The 22962-nt window shown below is 34.9% G+C and overlaps 1 protein-coding gene across 1 annotated transcript; it reads right to left on the bottom strand.

The window, feature by feature from the left end:
* Positions 1-9758: 9758 nt before the first annotated feature.
* On the bottom strand, positions 9759-10453 carry LOC131658510 (agamous-like MADS-box protein AGL80). The gene is made up of 2 exons (XM_058927796.1): positions 10375-10453; positions 9759-10294 (listed from the first exon to the last, which is right to left on the bottom strand). The coding sequence occupies exons 1-2, from the start codon at positions 10451-10453 to the stop codon at positions 9759-9761; spliced, it is 615 nt and encodes a 204-aa protein (XP_058783779.1).
* Between the last annotated feature and the right edge of the window lie 12509 nt (positions 10454-22962).

Genomic DNA, 22962 nt, shown 5'->3' on the forward strand with positions numbered 1-22962 from the left:
ACCGTTGAGTGCATTTAATGCTTTGCGTGTTCCGTACAGCATTGCATTTAATGTTATACGCTTTTGTCAACTACCTCGAGCCTTGTTCACGCTGTGTCTACTGACGTTGCCTTTAGTAGCTTTAACGTTCCTTTTGTCAGTCAGCGTAGTCTGCCACGTGTACTTCCTTCTGATCTGATGTTTGTGAATACGACGTTTGAATATCATCAGAGTCAAACAGCTTGGTGCATAGCATCTTCTGATCTTCTGACCTTGAAGTGCTTCTGAGCGTGATACCATCTTCTGATCTTCAGTGCTTCTGATCTCATGTTCTTCTGATGCTTTCATAGACCCATGTTCTGATTCTGCTTCGACCATCTTCTGATGTCTTGCCAGACCATGTTCTGATGTTGCATGCTGAACCATTTGAGACACATCTTCTGAGCGCTGAATTATGCGTACTCTTTATATATATTTCCTGAAAGGGAAATTGCATTGGATTAGAGTACCATATTATCTTAAGCAAAATTCATATTATTGTTATCATCAAAACTAAGATAATTGATAAGAACAAATCTTGTTCTAACAATCTCCCCCTTTTTGATGATGACAAAAACATATATAAATGATATGAATTTGCGATCAGAAAGAGTAGACGGCAAAAGACAAATTACACAGCTATAGCATAAGCATATGAATATGTCTCCCCCTGAGATTAACAATCTCCCCCTGAGATAAATAATCTCCCCCTGAAATAAATACTCGAAGAACTTTTAATAAAAGACTTCCCTGATTATTTCGGTAGAGACGATCATATAAGCTTCTGCCTTCAGAGAATTCATAGCTTCTGACTTCTGCTTCCATTGGACAGCTTCAGAACTTGAATTTCTTTAGATCCTTAGAACACTCACAGCTTCTGATTCCTGCTTCCATCGTGGACAGCTTCAGAACTTGAATTTCTTTGATCTTCAGAACATTCACAGCTTCTGACTTCTGCTTCCATTCAGGACAGCTTCAGAACTTGAATTTCTTTGATCTTCAGAACATTCACAGCTTCTGATTTCTGCTTCCATTCAGGACAGCTTCAGAACTTGAGTTTTCTGGATCTTTTAGAACATTCACATCTTCTGATTTCTGCTTCCCTCGGATAGCTTCAGAACTTTGAATGTCTACCAATCATCACTTCATGCTAGATTTGTATCAGAACATTGTTGAATGTACCAGAGCATCATCAGAGCATCTCTACATCCTGAAATGTTACAGAACAAAAACTAAACGACAAAAGTCAGCATGAACGAGTTAGAACATAAAATGTATGTTTGAACACATTATATGTATCAGAGCCATATAGGCTGAAATAATGTGTCAGAGCACATAATGTATCAGAGCCATAACATTATATGTATCAGAGCAAATAGAATTTTGTCAGAACAGGATAGACAATGATATTCAAATTCTGTTATCAGTGCTTCTGATTCATTCTTCTTTCTTGCTTCTGATCTCTGAAGCTTGACAGCACTCAGCTTGCTTCAGTTTCCATGGAGCTTATTCCTTTTACAGAATAACGCTTCTTATGGTTTTGCTTCTAGTGTTTGCTTCTGAAGATTCACTTTACTTCTCTGTACCTGCAAAACACTTAAACCATATAGAACTTGCAGTTCTTGTTAGATAATGCAACTGATTAAATCAAATCATTTATCACAGTATTTCTCCCCCTTTTTTGTCATATCATCAAAAAATAGAAAAGATTCAGATGAATAAAACAGAACACATGGAGGAAGAAGATGATTTCATTAAGGTTCAACCATTGGGTACAGAAGTACAAAATGAAAAGATTAGATGCACAGAAACAAAACAGATGCAAAGAAAAGAAAGAAACAGCATAGACTCAATCTAAGATGGCCCTAGTCTTGACAAGATCTTGGCCAGCATCACTTTCATCTCGTTGTTGTGTCCTTCTTGCCTCTCAATGAAAGCATCATACTTCTCATTGCGTGAGCTTTGCTCATCCTGTCTCCTCTGAATTTCTTCTAGGGTCCTTGCAAGACGAGAGGGTTCATCAGAAGAAGCTTCACCGCTTTCAACCACAGGAATGGCATGTTGATCTGCAGCTTCCATAGAAGTATCATCTGCTGGGATATCCTCAACAGGGTCTGATTTAGCAACATGATCTTCAGCATCTGCTTCTTGCATAGAAGCATCTCCATACTCTGCAGCAGGAATTTCAGAGTCTCCATTCTCTAGTGCCTGAAGAATGGCAGCAAGATTCCTGGGAGCAGAGGGACCTTCAACTTCTGGTGGGTAAACAACTTCTGGGATGACCAAGTTTGGATCTTTCTCAGACGGGTTTTCCCTCAGATAGTCAAAGAGAGTCTTGAAGTCTCCTAGCAGAACAGGATACTCAGGAATCCAGATAACCATGTCCCTGCATGGGTTTGCTTCCATTGCAGCAGCTAGTCTCAACTGTTCCATCTCATCCACAAAGGGCTTCTCCTCAGCAGCAACACAATTTCTGAGAGGATGGTAGTATATACCATTATCTTCCTCCAGAAGGTAACCAGGGTAACCAGGGGCAGCAGCCACTAGTCTTTTCTGAACTCCCATTGCTTCTACTTGAAAATCCTTGCGAAATCTTCTCCAGAGATTTCTTGTAGAAACATCATCCAGACCATTTAGGAATGCATCCTTCAGAAGGTCTAGACTGCTAATCACCTCATGTCTGAAGAGTTCCAGGTGTGTAGAAGGTTCAGGTTCAGGCGGATTGAAGGTGAATTTGTAGTCAGGATAGAGAAGACAGTAGGGTTGGGATTTTCTGGTAGGTAATGGATGGGATATAGAAGGTGGAGGTGCGGTGGTTGAGGAGGAGGGGATATCTGAGAGAATGATTGATGAGGTTGGAGTGTCAGATGGGATGGATTGAGGAGAGGGTGGAGTAATTGTAAAGGGAATTGGTGAGGGGAAATTATCAGAAGGAGTTGGTGGAAGAATGCTCAACGGTGTGGGGTTTAGAATAGGAGAGGAGAAAGATGATGGAGAAGGATTTTGTAAAGTGAAGTTTACTTTTGGTCCAGAAGGAGGTGATTGGGGAGAAGGTTTAGGGACAGAAGGAGGTGGAGTATAAACCTGCCTTGAAGATCTGGTTCTGTGTAGGGAGTCTCTGATCCTCTTATTTCTGTATTCAGAAGATCCCACCTTGTCAGGATCATAGGTGACCCTTAACTTCTTGGCTCTTTCAGCCTCATCTTCTTCAGCCTTTCTTTTTAACCTCGCCTGTCGTTCCTTCTTATCCTTCTTCAGAATATCCTCTTTAGACGGAAGTACTCTGCCACGGATCCAAGCAGGATCAACATCTGATTGCTTCCTCACGCAATCTTCCAAGTAAAACTTGACAACTTGATCAAGCTCTTTATGAAACAGAGAGATGAACCCTTTAACAGCAATTCTTCTAGACAGAATGTCAGGAAAGCTTGTGCACATAACAGGTACATTCTTAATGACTTCCAGTCCGAACAGATCAACACCATTGAAGATGGGACCTTGAGTTACTCCAAGAAAATGCGAGGCATTACGATTTCTGATGGAGTCCACCACTTTGCTTTCAATCAGAATGTCTGAAATCATCCTTCCGAAAGGAATGGTTGTTCTTGGAATATGAGGGTACTTCGCCCTTTCATCTTCTCTTGACTCAAAGATAGAGGTTTTTAGATTCTCAAAAAGAATATGGGAGATGTTGATCTCTATCTTTTTGCCAATGCAGAAAAGAGTATACTTGTGAGTCTGACTGATGTAGGAGGAGCAGCGCATCTTTTTTCTATGGTGAAGAGAACCCAGAATAATCTCAGCCCATACTTTATAAAAAGGCTTTAAGTTGCCCGTGAAATGAGAATCAACTCCAACAGCTGTAGAGATTAGTTTTTCAACTAGAGCCCAGTCAATTGTATGTGGTTGAAACTCAGACCATCCTTCTTCATCATCAAGATTGTACAGCTTTCTGATGAGTTTCTCAGTGATAGTCACTTCATGCCCTAGCACGAATGAAATGATGGCAGTTGGGGTAACTGTTGCATGTACCCAAAACTCCTTTACAAGTTCAGGGTAAATTGGACCAACCAATCTATCAAGATATTTGGACCATCCTTGCTCAAAGATTCTTGCATCACACTGAAAGCCGTTTGCTTTAAGGTTGTTGACGTCCACAGCCGATTCACATAGAACTTCCAGTTCTTTCGTGGGTATTAAGCATGTTTTCAACGGAGCATCATTTTTGCTTAAACGGTTCTGTGTGGAAGTGATACTATCTTTAGAGATTGATGAACGAGAAGATGGATTCATTATGATAATGCTTTGTGATCAAATCAAGAACTAGGGTTTGAAGAGAGATGCAACGAGATGAATGCACAAAAGAGAGAGAAGGAGAGAAAAAAAAAATGGGAATGAAGATGAAGCGGGTTATTTAAAAGATTTAAAAAGAAATCATTATGCATTTAATGAGAAATGACATTAGGAGAGAGAACACAGTAGATGAAATGATTTAATACAGTTACCTAGGTCGGCGTCTTTTCAACTGCAAGCTTTGTACAAACCGTACAGATACGTGTTCATCATTAGATAATAGATGACAGCTGTAAATATCAGAGAGATTTTACGCCTTCAAATTCTGATTACTGCTTCTGAATTGATCTAATTTCTCTTCTGGAAATACTCCTTCTGAAGTGTGCTGATATAAGTCTGAATGATCTTCTGATCCATTACTTCTGATATACACAGCTTCTGGAGGTTCACTTCTTTGTTCTGCAGCTTCTGATAAGACAAAACTGTATCTGCAGAAATTCTTAAGCTCTTTGTTTCATCAGAAACAAGTTTATCATCAAAACAGATGTTTATTGATTTGTCCACAATCAATGTTTCAATGTTGTATATTCTGTAGCATTTAGAGCATTCAGAATACTCAAGAAAGAAACATTCAAGCCTTAGAGGCAAACATCATAGATGGTTCCAAGACTAATAAGCTCTTTTCTGAATTCCCACAAACATAGTTTCTTCAACAGATTTAAGAACCCGAACTTGGAAGACAATCTTTCTTCCCTTCAAGTGTTGAGAGCAACTTGAGTCCAGGTGTCATGTCATGTTGAATGTTGTCTTCTTTGTTATCAAGAGAATCTGCAAAAGAAATAATCTTTTTCTTTGGTACCCACATCTTCTTGGGTCCTTTCTTGTTAGATTTTCTCAAGTTCTGTTTGAACTTGGGTTTGACATTATAAGCAATAGGAGGAACAGCATGATAATTTTTAATATGAGTTTCATGATATTTCCTAGGTTGTGCCACATGCTTCTTAGTGTGTGTGATGTGAAAACTTTGAGCATGTGAAGTGTGCCTAATATCATGTGAGTGGCCATACTTGAACTGATCATACAATGGCTTGTATGTGAGTTTCATTTCATCAACAGGTTCAAGTTTGTATGGGGTTTCACCCTCATAACCAATGCCAACTCTTTTGTTTCCAGATACGGCATATATCATAGAAGCTAGCTGACTTCTGCCAATACTTCTAGATAAGAACTTCCTGAAACTTAAATCATATTCTTTCAGAATATGGTTTAGACTGGGAGTGGATTTTTCTGAATCAGAAGGAGATCCAACATTATTGGATAGTTTTAAAAGTTTTTCTTTTAATTCAGAATTCTCCAACTCAAGCTTCTTTGTTTCAAATTCAAATTGCTTTTTCAGCTTTTTGTATTTGAGACTAATCTGAGACTTGAGTTCCAGAAGTTCAGTTAGACCGGAAACTAACTCATCTCTAGTAAGTTCAGAAAATACCTCTTCAGAATCTGATTCTGATGTAGATTCTGATCCGTCATCTTCTGTCGCCATCAGCGCACAGTTGGCCTGCTCATCTTCTGAATCATCTTCTGACTCATCCCAGGTTGCCATAAGACTTTTCTTCTTATGAAACTTTTTCTTGGGACTTTCTTTCTGAAGATTTGGACATTCATTCTTGTAGTGTCCAGGCTCATTGCATTCATAGCACATGACCTTCTTCTTGTCAAATCTTCTTTCATCAGAAGATTCTCCACGTTCAAATTTCCTTGAACTTCTGAAGCCTCTGAACTTCCTTTGCTTGGTCTTCCAGAGTTGATTTAGCCTTCTGGAAATCATGGACAGTTCATCTTCTTCTTCAGATTCTGATTCTTCAGGATCTTCTTCTTCGGCCTGAAAAGCGTTAGTGCATTTCTTGATATTTGATTTTAATGCAATAGACTTACCTTTCTTTTGAGGCTCATTTGCGTCCAGCTCTATTTCATGACTTCTCAAGGCGCTGATAAGCTCTTCCAGAGAAACTTCATTCAGATTCTTTGCAATCTTGAATGCAGTCACCATAGGACCCCATCTTCTGGGTAAGCTTCTGATGATCTTCTTTACATGATCAGCCTTGGTGTATCCTTTGTCAAGAACTCTCAATCCAGCAGTCAGAGTTTGAAATCTCGAAAACATCTTTTCAATGTCTTCATCATCCTCCATCTTGAAGGCTTCATACTTCTGGATTAAGGCAAGAGCTTTTGTCTCCTTGACTTGAGCATTTCCTTCATGAGTCATTTTCAAGGACTCATATATATCATAGGCCGTTTCTCTGTTAGATATCTTCTCATACTCAGCATGAGAGATAGCATTCAGCAAAACAGTTCTGCATTTATGATGATTCCTGAAAAGCTTCTTCTGATCATCATTCATTTCTTGCCTAGACAGCTTTACGCCACTAGCATTTACTGGATGTTTGTAACCATCCATCAGAAGATCCCATAGATCACCATCTAGACCCAAAAAGTAACTTTCCAGTTTATCTTTCCAGTATTCAAAGTTTTCACCATCAAATACCGGCGGTCTAGTATAACCATTGTTACCGTTGTATTGCTCAGCAGAGCCAGATGTAGATGCAGGTGTAGGTGTAGACTTTTCACTTTCATCAACCATCTTTTACTGAAGCGTTTTTCTCTTCCTGAATCTTTTCTAAACACGGTTAAGTGCTTGCACCTTAGAACCGGCGCTCTGATGCCAATTGAAGGATAGAAAAACACTTAGAAATGGGGGATTGAATAAGTGTGACTTTAAATCTTGGACGATAAAAATAAATTGCACAATTATTTTTATCCTGGTTCGCTGTTAACGAAGCTACTCCAGTCCACCCCCGCAGAGATGATTTACCTCAACTGAGGATTTAATCCACTAATCGCACGGATTACAATGGTTTTCCACTTAGTCCGCAACTAAGTCTTCCAGAGTCTTCTGATCACACACTGATCACTCCAGGAACAACTGCTTAGATACCCTCTAAGACTTTTCTAGAGTCTACTGATCAACACGATCACTCTAGGCTTAGTTCACTCCTAAGACTTCCTCTAGAGTATTCTGATCAACCTGATCACTCTAGTTACAAACTGCTCAGCCAACTGCCAAGACTTCCTAGAGTATACTGATCACACTGATCACTCTAGTTTCTTACAACTTAATGTAATTCTAAGAGTATTACAAATGCTTCTTAAAAGCGATAATCACAACTGTGATATTTCTCTTACAGTTTAAGCTTAATCTCACTAAGATATTACAAAAGCAATGTAGTGAGTTGATGAAGATTCTGAGCTTTGATTTGAACAGCGTTTCAGCAAGTTTATTTGAATTGTCTTTGTTCAGGATCGTTAACCTTGCTTCTCATCAGAACTTCATATTTATAGGCGTTGAGAAGATGACCGTTGAGTGCATTTAATGCTTTGCGTGTTCCGTACAGTATTGCATTTAATGTTATACGCTTTTGTCAACTACCTCGAGCCTTGTTCACGCTGTGTCTACTGACGTTGCCTTTAGTAGCTTTAACGTTCCTTTTGTCAGTCAGCGTAGTCTGCCACGTGTACTTCCTTCTGATCTGATGTTTGTGAATACGACGTTTGAATATCATCAGAGTCAAACAGCTTGGTGCATAGCATCTTCTGATCTTCTGACCTTGAAGTGCTTCTGAGCGTGATACCATCTTCTGATCTTCAGTGCTTCTGATCTCATGTTCTTCTGATGCTTTCATAGACCCATGTTCTGATTCTGCTTCGACCATCTTCTGATGTCTTGCCAGACCATGTTCTGATGTTGCATGCTGAACCATTTGAGACACATCTTCTGAGCGCTGAATTATGCGTACTCTTTATATATATTTCCTGAAAGGGAAATTGCATTGGATTAGAGTACCATATTATCTTAAGCAAAATTCATATTATTGTTATCATCAAAACTAAGATAATTGATAAGAACAAATCTTGTTCTAACAGTTTACCTCAAATTGTAGCTTTCTATGCTCCCTTTAGTATGATTAACCGTTTGAAACATGATTTTGAGACAAAAAATTGATTGAGAATGATGGAGGTTTTGGAGAGGGTTTGTGATGAAAATGATGAAATAGCGAAGGAGGGAAAACTGTATAAGAACAGATTATTTCGGAGATACATCTCTGAAACAATACCCGATACTTAAATCCAACGTTTTTTTTTTGAATTTCGAAGATACTTAAATCCAATGTTGTCCGGATGCACCATACCTAACATATGCAAAAATTTACTAAAGGTGTTAAAACTGTTTTTTTTATTTCTGCCAGGGCTTATTTCAGAAATACATCTCCGAAATTTGTTAGGTGATTTATTTCGGAAATGTACTTCCGAACCAACGCAGTTTTTAGTCTACTAAATCATCAACAATGTAGTGTAATAGGAGATAAAATGAATGATGTTTACCTCAAATTGTAGCTTTCTATGCTCCCTTTAGTATGATTAACTGTTTGAAACATGATTTTGAGACAAAAAATTGATTGAGAATGATGGAGGTTTTGAAGAGGGTTTGTGATGAAAATGATGAAATAGCGAAGGAAGGAAAATTGTATAAGAACAGATTATTTCGGAGATACATCTCCGAAACAATACCCGATACTTAAATCCAACGTTTTTTTTTTGAATTTTCAGAACTTTCGGAGATGCATCTCTGAAAACACCCCCATTTGATGTTTTCGGAGATGCATTTCTCAATTTTGGAAAAATCTGAAAAAAAATTATTTCGAAAATGCATTTCCGAAGTAGGGGTATTTTTGGGTTTTCGCTAGAGGTTCTTCCCATAGGGGGGTCTACAAAGAAATTTTCTAATATAAACAATTGGACATAACAAACAGGCTCAATTTGAAATACTAACAACCCTAACATTTCAACACCCACATACTGGAACACACTTCGACTACAGTAGAATTTGATCCAATTCTCACATGTGGTAAATAAAGCTCTAAGAGGAGACTCATTACCTCCTATTTTTGTTCTACAAAAGTAAATTGCATGAAATCAATCTTGCAGACTGTACTATGGATGCATTGATTATTTTTATTTTTATTTTTAGGACTACTTTGTTAAGACAAATCTATGGTGTTTATCTTGCATGTAAACAAGTTATGGAAGCTATAAATAAGAAGTCGTCTTCTTGAATGAGAAAAATCTATCTATAGAAGTTAGAATTTATGGGAAATGGAATAACATTTCAACATAGTCAACATTAATAATAAATTATAGAGTCATCAATACTTCTTATAAGTACTCCTTCCCATCCAACCAAAGATATATGAAAACTACGATAGATAGATTATTAATGTGCCAATTCAAATTAAGCCTAGACACACTTAAGTAGTGAAATGAAATTAAACATTAATTATCTCAATAACTGAAACTCAAGAGACTCTTAAAACACTATAAAACGGCATATGTTTTCAAAAGCCTTGTGGTAGATAATTATCATTTTGAAATTGTAATATATCACCCTGATTGTTGTTGAAGTCAACATCAACATTGTTCACCATTCCTTGCTCCATTCCATTAAAATTTTCAATTCGATTTTCGACAACCTCATTGACTGGAGTCTCATTGATTCTCCTTTCGAGATGTTTCAAGTTTTGATCAATCAACCATGAGAGATCATTGAGATCATTCATGTTAACACTTTCAAATATCTGACCAGCATCAAGGCATTGAAACATCAGATGTGTCATTTCCTTCCTTTTGTTGTCAATCTTTTGTTTGTTTAGATTTTCTTGTGCCTTTTCAATCCTTTGCTTCAAGAAACTTTCATGATTAAACATTTTTTTGGTTTGTTCCAAGTCTGGTAATCTCTTAAACCTTGATAATACATTTTGGACACCCTGTGGAGAAGGCCAAACCTCTGGCTGCGGATCGTTTTCACCAAAGATTACAGCACATGCTTCAATCCCACATAGGGTGCTTATTTCATCAACCTTTTTTATTAAACCTGAAAGAAAAAAATATAACAAGATTGTAATAGATGAGCAATTTTTCTATTTAATATGAAAGAAAAAAAAAAACTCTGACCATTTTTTCTTTTCTTGAATGTTGCCCTCCTCTTTGAGTCTTTGGTAATGTAAGCAAGCTTCACCTTCTTCCTCGCCATGAAAAGAGAAAATAGCTTGGTGTATTATTCACTATAGTTTTGAAATATTTATATTGATAAATTTGAGATTAATAGAATTAAGAAAAATAATAACCAGGGACATTTATTAACTAAATATTCACTGCCAAATTGGATACCATATGTTCATTGTCTTAGGGCTAAAATTCATATCGAAATCTGTGTGCAATCAATACTTAAAAAAGAAAAAATCTGTGTGCTAAGTACCTGTCATAATGGTTCATTGGATTGGTATATATAATTGATCTCTTATAGTAATTTTATTATGGATTACTAAACCAAGAATTTCACGAGTAATTTACATTAGGCAACTAATAATCTCATTGATTCCAAAATGTTAAGTTAATAAACTCTAATTATAACATTGTGTAAAGATAAAATTTTATTTGGAAAACAAATTTTTATAGTGAAAAATAAATGTATTAATAAAAATTTTTAAGGAATGTTGTAAAAAATAAATATATTTTACTATAATCACAAGATTTAGATCAAAGGTTCAAATTATGTCTTCGTTTTTTTGTAAATCTCATTTGATTTTCTCCTTTAATTAGTTTAAGATTTGTAGTCAATTGAGTGTCGCTTATAACAATCATGGACGTTGGATTTATCACCTATCAGATGGAGGCTATATTTGTTATCCTTATAGACAACATTAGTATTATAGAGAACTTTAATACAACTTAAAGTTTTCTTCTTAGTAAGATTGAGTGTTATACCCAATAGTTCATTGTGAGGACAACCATGGACGCCACATCCAAATGACATAAATGATTCACAAAATCTATCAATGTATTGGATCTTTCTAATTTTGTATCAACACATGAATAAGAATAAAACAAAACTATGGTAAATAGTAATAATACATAATAGTTTTTTCTCATTAATTACCTCAAGTCTTGATTTATCAAAACTTTTCTGGATCTTTAAAGTTGTTTTTGGTTTGGACTATGGTTTATATTCCTAAACAAAGGCAATACTTTCCACCCGTATATGATACCCTAAAGAAAAAAAAACATAAAAACATAATTCATTAGTGTAAAGGTAAAAATTAAAAGAAAATATAAGGTACCATATAAGATTTGTCAAAATATTTACCCTGATGTTCAACATCTTCAACTGCCTTTCTAAAAGTAAAAGAAAAAATTGAACTCCTTAATATCCCATATACTCCTGGATCCACCTATAATTGAGTTAGGCTATAAAGAAATAGAGAACCCAATAAATGCTAAGAATTAAGCAATTGTTTTACAAGGTGATTGTAATAGAACACCTCCAAATAAGTCACTTAAAGTGTATTTGACCAAGTTGATGATACATCTACTTCATTTGATAAACTTAACTTTTCACCTTGGTGCATTAGTCACTGGAAAGTAATAAAGTTAGTTTCAATTCAAATCTAAACAGAAGTCAAATAGAACATTATAAATTTTAATATCAACTTTTAATTCATACAATACATGTAAATATAGGTGTAGGATACACTATGTGAAATAAGATCCCAGGCAGTGCTTTTCTTATCTTAGGAATCGCTTTTAAGTGTTTTCGATTCTAACACTGCTATAGGTATAGACAATGTATTTGTTTTCGATTCTAACACTGCTATAGGTATAGACAATGTATTTTTTTTAATGTAAAAGCGCTGGCTTAAGTGCACTATAGAAATTTTTTCCAGTTAAAAGTGCTGGCTTAATTTCTATTTAGGCAGCGCTTCCTGATAAAAGCAATGGCTTAAGTGCACTTCAGGCATCACTTTTTGTTAAAAGTGTTGGCTTAAGTGCACTTTAGACAGCGCTTTATGTTAGAAGTGCAGGCTTAAGTGTACTTTAAGCATCGCTTTATGTTAGAAACGCAGACTTAGGTGCACTTTAGGCAACATTTTTTACTAAAAGTGATGGCTTAAATATACTATAGACTACGCTTTCTATTTTAAAACGATGGCGTAAGTTCTTCTTTAGGCAGCATTATTCACTTGAATTGTACAAATAATTATACAGACTATGACTATTTATATACAACCGTAATTGGGTTTGGGCTTACAGAACTTGGATTACATTTGATATTATTATATTAAATTATATCTGATATTATATTTAATATCTAAATAATATATCAATCCCCATAATATCTTAACATACTTCCTATAATCTAAGTTGTCGAACATTCCTAAAAATATTCAATCTGAACTATACCTAATTTCTTTCTGAAATTTAGGAATCTGTTGATCTTCGATCCTTTAATCTGGTGAAAATGTCGGCCAACTGTACTTCACTTGAGCAATCCCTAACTTCAAGTTCACCTTGATTTACCCTTTTCCTCTAGAAGTGAAATCTAGCTTCGATATGCTTACTCCTTCCATGCAGAACTGGATTCTTTGCCAGATTTATGCCTGACTTATTGTCTATTTGCAACACAACATGTTTCTTTAATTTGACCTCCATTTCTCCAAGTACCGATCTGATCCAAATTACTTGACATGCAACATATGATCCAGCTATATATTCAGCTTCATACGATGATAATGCCATCATTGGTTGTTTCTTCAAACACCGTGCTACTGGGGCCCCAAATACTTGAAAGAAATATTCAGTTGTGCTTCTTCAATCTTCATTAATCTACACTAATCAGCATCTGAAAAATAAGTAATTGTTGCTTCTTTACCATCATAGTTTCGTCGAAATAAAATTACATATTTTATTGATCCTTTTAAGTGTCTTAGAATTCTTCTTGCACCCTTCATGTGTGACACTCTTGGTTCACTCATGTATCTGCTCACTAATCCGACTGCGAAATCTATATCAGGTCGACTGTTGCACATGTAACTCACAAATCCCACAATTTTCTTGAACAAAGTTACATTGAATTTATCTTCCTCTCCATTCTTCTCCAACTTCACATTTGGTTCGACAAGTGAGGATGCAGGATTCGAATCATCCATTTAGAATCTCTTTGACATATTTTCGTTGATGTCACACCATACCTTGCTTGACACATGAAATTCCTTGCCTAGGAAATAAGACGATTTTCCCTAATCTAACATTTCAAATTCCTTCATCATCTAATCTTTGATCTTCGACAAGTTCTCCAATCTACTTCAAGTTACCAGCAAGTCATCAACATATAAGCAGATGATTGTTACATCTTGTGCTACAACTTGAACTTATAATCCATACTCATATTTTCATTTTACAAATCCCAATTCGACTAAGTATGAGTCGATCTTCTTTTTCCATGCCCTAGATGCCTTCTTGAGGCCATAGAGTTCTTTATGCAAATTATATACTTTACTCGCTTCCTTATGAATCACAAACTCAGGAGGTTGTATGCCATAGACCTCTTCCTCTAAAGGATAATTCATAAATGCTAATTTCACATCTAAATGAAATGTCGAAACCAGCCTCGACTGCATGCCAATGCTACCACTAGTCGAACAGTCTTCAGTCTTGCTACTGGATAAAATATTTCATAGTAGTCGAGTCCCGACCTTTGAAGAAAACCTCGAGCTACTAATCTTACTTTATGTCTTACTATCGACCTTGGTTATGTTTCACCTTGAAAACCCACTTTACTTTGATAGCTTTTATATATGCTGGCAATTTGGTTAACTCCCGAGTGTTATTCCTTTTGATCTCCTATAACTATTCGACCATTGCTAACTTCCACTGTTGAACCATTAAAGCCATGCTATAGTTGATTGGTTAAGTACCTGCAAATAAAGCAAAATGAAATAGTTCTCCATCTGGTGTGACTTCATCATCACCAGCTACTTCAAAATCTTGAAGTCTAGTGAGACGAACTCTAGTTTGTTGAGGTCTTTGACTTGTTTCATCCTCAACCTCTTCGCTTTGACTGTCTCAGGAATGTCAATAATTCCTACAACTTTGACTTCAACTGGATTCTCAGTAATTCCTTTTTTTTTGACTTCATCAGTTTCTTCATCAAAATCAGAGCCCATTAATGGATTGTTAAATGAATTACTAGAATTCCAATCCTAGGTAGAATTTTCAACAACCACAAGATCTCGACTCAACATAATCTTCTCATTAATCGGATTGAATAGCCTGTATGCACCAGTCTGATGATATCCTACCAGAATCATATGTTCACTTTTGTCATCAAGCTTCCTTTTTCTTACATCGGGAACATGCTTGTAACACATAAAACTAAACACCTTCAAATGACCTACTGATAGTCGTTCTCCACTCCTCACTTCTTCATGAACCTTGTTCTTTAATATCTTGGTAAGGAACCTGTTCAGAATATAAACTGCAGTTGGATCAGCTTCACCCCTAAGGATTTTAGCAGATTCCTTCTGCTTTAGCATGCATCTCTCCATATTCAACATCGTTATATTTATTTGTTTTGCAATTCCATTATGTTAAGGAGTATAAGAAGCAGTTACCTCATGATCAACACCATGTTCCGCACAAATTTCTTTGAACATCTTGGAAGTGTATTCGCCACCTCCATCTGTTTACAGAACTTTTATCTTCTTCTCACTCTGGCTTTTGAAAAGTATATTGAATATCTTAAAGATTTCAAATACTTTGTCCTTTATCTTGATCACATAGATCCAAAGTTTTCTTTTAAACTCATCGACAAGCGAAACAAACTATATGTTTCCACCCATGGTATGTTCTTCGAATGGACCACATACATGTGAGTGTACCACTTCGAGTATGCATGATGATCTCATTGGCCTAGTCAAAGAGAAAGACGTTTTGAATTGCTTTCCGACTAAACAACCTTCACAGAATTTGTCAGGCATCTCAAGACTTGATATACCGATAACCATATCTTGACTAATTAGTTGATTGAGTGATAAAAAGTTCAAATGTAAAAACCTCAAATGACACAACGAAATATCCTTGTGCTCGACAACAATTTTTAGACATTGTACTTCAATCAAACTAATGAAGGTCTTAAATGTCCTATTCTTCGACATAGGAGATTTCAAGACCAAATTTTTTGGGTGTCAAAAAATTTTAAAACTCCATCTTTCATGTCCACTGATAAACCTCTTTCAACTAGTTGTCCAACACTTAACAAGTTGCACTTCATTCTAGTTACATAGAGCACATCTTTAATCATATCTTTACCTTCATTACTCATTTGAAAAACTATGTTTCCAGTACCTTCTGCTTGCAATGAACTATTATCAGCAAGTTTTATCTTCCTCTTCTTTGATTCATCGAAATCTTCCAGCAACACCTTTTGACCACTCATGTGATTCTAGTAGCCTTAGTCGAGGGACCACTCTTTGGATTCGATATGGTTATCTGCAACTGCAACCATCACCATTATACCTTTATAAAATCTGAATCTTGGCGTGCAAGGTTCAATTCTTCATCCTTTCCTTTTGTTGATCCATTGCCTTTCCTGTACCACCTATGTTTAGACAAGTGACCCCACTTCTCACAGTTATAGCATTGTACACCTTTCTTGTCTTCTTTTTCCTTTCGATAGTTTCCTCATTCTCTTTTCGAGGATTCAGAAGTTCTATCATCGACTTGATGCTTGTAAGGGTTCGACAAAGAATTCCTGCCCTAAGTCTTGTCGATTTTTCCTTTGAATTTGTTGGAACACCCATTCTTTTTCCATGACTGAGCCTGCAAAGCTTATATCGAATCTTGAACTCCTTTTCTTTCTACAATCTTATACTCATGTGCTTCTAACAATCTAATCAAATCTTCCAATTTTAGGGTTTCAAGTAGATTGGATTCTTGAATAGCTATGATAACGTGATCAAAGTGAAAGGTCAACATACGCATTACCTTCTCAACTATCATCTTATCAGTTAGGGTTTCACCACAACCTTTCATGAGACGGATGAATTTCTGCACCTTCAACACATACTCTGTAACCTTTTTGTCTTCTCTCATCAATAATAATTCATACTGTCGACGCAAGGTCTGCAACTTGACAACCTTGACTTCTCACCTCCTTCATTGTACTTGACAAGAATATCCATGCCTCCTTCGCTGATTCAGCATGAGAGATTCTGTCAAAGTTAGCCGTATCGACTGTCGTCAGAATACAATATGCAACCTTGCAATTCCTCTTCTTAGCTTTGGTATGGGTAGTTTTTTGTGTGTCAGATGCATTTGCAGCCAGCGCAGAAACTCCATTAGTAACCAATTATAAGGGTTCATGAAAGCCAAACAGATATTGCATCTATTTTCTCCATCGAATCCAATTCTTTCCATCAAGCATTAAAAGAGAATTTGGAATGCCATTAGTACCATTCATGTTTGCAGCGATTGATTTACGATCCATAAAAACACGACCACTGAAGTGAAATTCTTGAAAACACAATCAAGAACTGTAAATGAAAGCTCTGGATACTAATTTGTTAGTGTGTGGGGAACTTGTAGTAAGGAGAGAAAGACAGAGTAATAAGAAAATAAGGATTATATTATTCTCTTGAATTGTACAAATAATGATACAGACTATGACTATTTATATACAACCCTAATTGGGCTTGGGCTTACACAACTTGGATTATATTTTATATTATTATATTAGATTATATTTGATATTGTATTCAATATCTAAATAATATATCAATCCCCATAATATCTCAACAATATATATACAAATTAAAAATGTTGGTTCACCAAAATGCATTTTTTCAATAGTTGCACTTAAAATTGTGGGATAAGCCATTTCAGAGTAAGCCAAAATGATACTCAAATATTATATCAGTATCATTTTTTTAAAAAAATATTATTAATTAATCTTTAACTTCTAGGATCACAATAGGTAAGTTACAAACTTCTCTAAGTAACTGTAGCAGTAAAAATGTGACTCGACGCGTTTTCACGCATTCGAAGTACAACAGAGTCGCCACCGAACTTTATTTATTCCAAAAAGGAATGGGAAAATATCGATAAAACCCACGAATTAAAAAGAAATGGATAAGATGGTCATCGCAACCAAATTTAAGGTTCGGGAGTCGGTTAAGCAAGGGGAAGGTATTAGCACCCCTCACCTCATTCGTACTCGATGGGACCCATTTAGTTAATCTTTGATTGATTGTTAGCTTATATCTACTTGCGTTATTTATTAGGCTGGAAAGAAGAAAGGAACAAAAAAAGATTTTTATTATTGTGCTCGCCAAGACATTTGTATCTTGTGCCTACGTATTCCCTAGTGCACTGGGAAAGTCAGAGCAATCGTAGTTCGGGAAAAAACTACGAATTTTTTGGTTGGTTTTAGCGAGAGGTACTCGATCGCATTCAAACAATACTATGCGCACATGGATAGGAAATTGTTTGCATCACTACAAGAATGGATAACTAAATCAAGAGTTAGACGAGATTTTGGCCATCATCGCATTTGAGTGGAAAAGATTCAATCTTCGCATGTGGAAGTATAATTGCATTTGAATTTGACTAAATGTCTCGTTTATAAAAAGGTTTTAAAGTTTGAAAGGTGTGAATAAATTTGAAGTTATTTGTTAAGAGAAATCAAAGATTTAAACAAAGGCTAACAGCCATCGCCTAAATTCTTGAAAGAGAAAATTGTACAAGTACGTACAACCCCCTCTTAGGTGGTGAAAAGGATTCACACTTGGGCGAGAAGACTAGTTGAAAGATCTTTAATTGGATCCAAGTATTTAAACAAAAGCTTAACGGCCATCGCTTAAAATACTTGAAAGAAAACTCGTTAAATCAGTTTTTATGAAGTCTTTTAATGGAGTCTACGCGCTTAAACAATGGCTTAACGACCATCGCCTAAACGCTTGAAGAACAACTTGTACAATTACGTACAAACCCTTCTTCATTATCCATTATAGACTTAAAATGATTTGATTAAAAGAAAGTGTTTTTTTGTAAAAAAGGTGAGTTAGATCGAGTTTTAAGACGTCTTTAATGGAATCCTAAGCATTCAAACAAAGGCTTAACGGCCATCGCCTAAAGGCTTTAGAACAACTTGTACAAGTACGTACAAAACCCTCTTAATTCATCCATTATCGACTAAATTTGATTTGATTATTAAAAGAAAGCGTTTTGTAAAAAAGGAAAGGTGAACTAAATCAAGTTTTAATGGAGTCTAAACATCCAAACAATGGCTTAACGGCCATCGCCTAAACGCTTAAGAACAATTTGTACAAGTACGTACAAACCCTTCTTCATCCATTAAAACTTAAAATTTGATGTGATTAGAAAGCTATTTTATATCATTTTTGAAATATTTTTGATAAATCCTAAACATACATCTAAATAAGATATTTTTGGTCTTTTAATAAATCTAGAACATAAAATAATAAATATTTTTGTGATTTTTATATGAAAAGAACTCTAGCTTTTAACTAAAAAAAACTACTTATCATTTTTAAAAAAAAAAACTAACATATATACAATAAAACACTTAGTAAATAAAAGAAGCAAATGCAAAAGGCTATGGGCCAGGGTTATGCATTCTGGAGAATGGTGTTTGGCCCAAAGAACATTAACACAAAAAAGGGTAAATAGTAAAAATAAATGAAATAAACAAATGGGCTGAAATAAGAAGTTAAGGCCCCAATAGAATGTGGAAGCGCAGAACAGAGTTCGTAAGTGATTTTTTTTGGATTGGTTTCTCTCGTTTCTGTGGCCTTTGTGTGGGGGTGAAGGTTTGTGGTGGAACCGAATGCAGGTTGAAGGGTTTATTTGAGCATAGGTTTTTGAGGGTGATAGTTGGTTTTTTCGTGGCTGCCGAGTTGTTGTGAGGTTGTGAAGTTTGTATGAGGAAAATTGCAGAGTGCATGGGAGTTCTGCGAGGTTATTTATGAGGTTGTAGTAAGTCAAGGATTAGCGGTGAGGTTGAGTGTTTTGATAAGTTCTCTGTGAACTTCTTTTGCAGGTTCAGTGTGAAAGGAGGTTTGAGAGTGGCTTATTTCTATTGTGTTTTTTCCTCCCCGTGTATCGTTGCCGAGTCTTCCTTTTATAGAGGGATTGGAGGGAGTTTTGGGGGGAAATGGGAGAGGTTTTGAACATTTGAAGTAATTGTTTTTGTTGCTTTTTGTTGTGCAGGTTGTGTTAGGCTATTTTGATGAACATTTTGGCATGTTTCTGCAGGCATGGGATAGCAGGCTTAAGCAGAGTTTTTGGACTGATTTGGACAAAGCCGTGGAGCAGCAAGAAGGTGCAGCAAGCATGGCATGAGGCGTGGGATAGAAGTGAAGATGATGTTTTTGTTTTGTCTTTTGTGTGCCTTTTTGTTTGACTTAATGTAAAAGGCAAAAATGAATAAAAATGGGCTTTACAAAAAAATATCAAGTTTGGGCCTAACACCATAAAGCTTATTTTATTTGCAAATCTTATTATTATTATTTTTTTGTTATATACAACCATTTGAATAAATAAAAAAAGCAATAATAATAATAATAATAATAATAATAATAATAATAATAATAATAATAATAATAATAATAATAATACAATAATAATAAAATACTAATACATTTTTTGATATTTTTGAATTAAATTGTAAGTCAATAAAAATAAAAATAAAAGATATGGACTAAGTATTTTTTAGAATTTTCATAAAAAATAAGAAAAGAAAGATGAATGTACATGAAATACAAATGTGACACACTGAAATGAATAAAATGTGTAACAGCCCGATTTTATTAGTATTTATTTTATTATTACTATTATTCATTTAATTATTTGGTGTGTTAATTATTCATTTAATTATTTGGTGTGTTGATTATTCATTTAATTATTTGGTGTGTTAATTAATTATTTAATCGTTATGAGATATAATAATTAATTGAATTAATTAACTTAGTGTGTATTGGTGTTTATTTAATTTATTGAATTAAATAGAGATATTAAAAAGTTATATTTAATTGGGCCTATTTAGAGTAAGAAGTAAATAGGGGGTGTTATTTTTAAGCCCAATATGACATAAGATAGTAAATGTGGGAGAGAGTAGTCATAACATTTCATTTCCATTTGCTGAATTTTTGAGAAGAGAATAGAAGGAGAGGAGAAGAACAAGAACACAAGCTAGGGTTTGAAGAATCAAAGAGGTAAGGGGGAGAATCCTTATTATTATGGGTTTGTATGATTGGGTCAATGGGTAGATTAACATAATTAGGTTTGCTGTGTTTGAAATCCATAAAAATTGATGGTAGATATATATTTTGATATTAGTAATTGATACATTGTTAAAATGAGGGGATGTTTAAGAACTTCTAATTGGTATATATACCGATACTGTAGCACATGTAGAACATACAATGAAAAAAAAAGAGTGTTATATATTGTTCCATACTGTAGCGAAATTGTTTGATACGTGTGTTCTGTTTCGGTTTGCAAGCCTTTTCCACATATATCCCTCTTTCTTTTTTTTTCTTCTGTAGTGCATACAAGTGATAAGATGAGTGGTGTGTGTTACTTCCATTTACTGTAGCGATATAAGTGGTTTGTTATTAGATTCACTTACTGTAACACATTTTTTTTAATTGAAAACAATTGTTCCATTTGATTAAAGAGGCATATATATATATATATATATATATATATATATATATATATATATATATATATATATATATATATATATATATATATATATATATATATAAAATATAAGAATAGAACATTAAAATGGAACTTAAAATATATAATAGGAATGAAATATAAGATAGGAAATAAATTGTGTAACAATAGCGGTTAGAAAACAAAATGTAATTCAAAACAGTCTCATTTGACCGAATAGTAAAATTAAGCGGCATAATTAGTTGTCCGGAATTTGATGAAAATTTACGTGGTAGCTAAGTTTAATTAGTAGATTAACGTGGTGGTGTTATTTTGTTAAAATTGTGATTTTTACGAATCGACCAAAATTGTGTTTTATTTAAGTTTCTTTATAAATAAATTATAACAAGTTGATAGAATTGTCAATAGAGTTGTTAGAGTTGTCAATAGAGTTGTTAGAGTTGAAAATAAGTTGTCAGAGTTGTTTTGACTTATTAAGAGTCATACTTTTAATTATTTTGTGTAACTCTGACATGTTTAGAGTTGTCAGTTTATGATGTCGGTGTTTACATTCTCGCTAAAACTTTAACAATTCATATCTTTTGAACCGTAACTCCGTTTGAGTCTCCGTTCGAAGCGCTAGAAAGCTAGCAAGATATTCTTTTCAAATAAAATTGTTTTGAGCAATAGAATACTAGAAAGTGGAAATGGAATAGAAATAGAAGTGAATTAAATTAATATAGTTTGATATTAATTGGTTAAACTAATAATTGAATTAATTGCGATGATTCTATTTAATCAGATTATGTTTGGACTTGGATAACTTATTTGGTTTATCGGTAAATTACGGTATTTTGAGGATTTGTCCGTAATTGTGTTTTGTCTTGAATATGTATGTCGAGAAATATATATTTCCATGCCAATGATGTTGTGCTAATATTGATTCTCTGTGAGTAGTTGGTTAATATTAATTCTAATGATTAATTGCTTGATGTTGAAAGTGCGTGTTCATGTATAATGGGCAAAATGAGGATTAAAATGAGATAGTGTGGTTACTAGTGTTAATTGGATTGTGTGAATCGTAATTGATTAATTGGCCTCTTGTATGTGAATGATGTGTGTGTGTTGTGAATGTGGTGTACAATTGGTGGATAATTCATAGAGTTGAATTATTGTGATATGCGGAAAGTTAAGATGGTAGAGATGATCTTAATTGCATATATTTGTGATATTGTACATACATTCATATCATAGTGTGCCTTGAAACACAGGTGGATTTGCTTTGAAACTGTAGATGTTGTTGATTGGCTGTAATTTTTGGTAAAACTAGTTGTGGTTCTATCTTGTCAAAACTGGTGTCATGACATGCATTTTGCTGTTGTGAAGTCTTTCCTTATGCAGGCCTTTACCTGATGTCAAGGCCGATGTCATGACATTCGCAGCTGTTCGTTCTTTTCTATTACTATTTATGGTTATGTGATCTGATAAGATCCTATGCGCTTTATTTGGTAATGATGGATTCTGATATGTTTCAAGGACGTCTTGGATGATTATTATTAGTAGTTCCTTGATTTATGGAGATTAGTTTTATTAGGGTTAAAACTATTTTGTGGATCCAAGGCCCAGCTGCTGTATTGTATGAAGGCTATTTATTCCACGCAGGTGCTGCTGTTGACGTTAGGGTTTTTGTTTGAGAAACTTTTAGAGTTCTTTGTTTTTAAGTCTTTCGTTGTAGCTTTCTTGTAAGCCAAACAATCATCATGATGATTGTCTTGGTCTAGGCGTTTTGTTTTGAGTTGTAAGAAGTACTCAAAGCTTTTAAGCAAGAGTATTATTGTACTTGATCAAAGCTTTTAAGCAAGATCAAGTTGTGTCCTTGAAGAGTGTCTTCTTTTGTTATTCGTTGGTTAGTTTTCATCACTGCTGTGATTGAGGGGGAGTGAGTAGGATCTCTGGTCTAAGTTGTTTAGATTAAAGTTGCATTGGGTAGATATTAAGTGAAAGGCGTAATCTTGATTTGTA

This window comes from Vicia villosa, linkage group LG3 (assembly GCF_029867415.1).
Source record: "Vicia villosa cultivar HV-30 ecotype Madison, WI linkage group LG3, Vvil1.0, whole genome shotgun sequence".
NCBI lineage: Eukaryota > Viridiplantae > Streptophyta > Magnoliopsida > Fabales > Fabaceae > Vicia > Vicia villosa.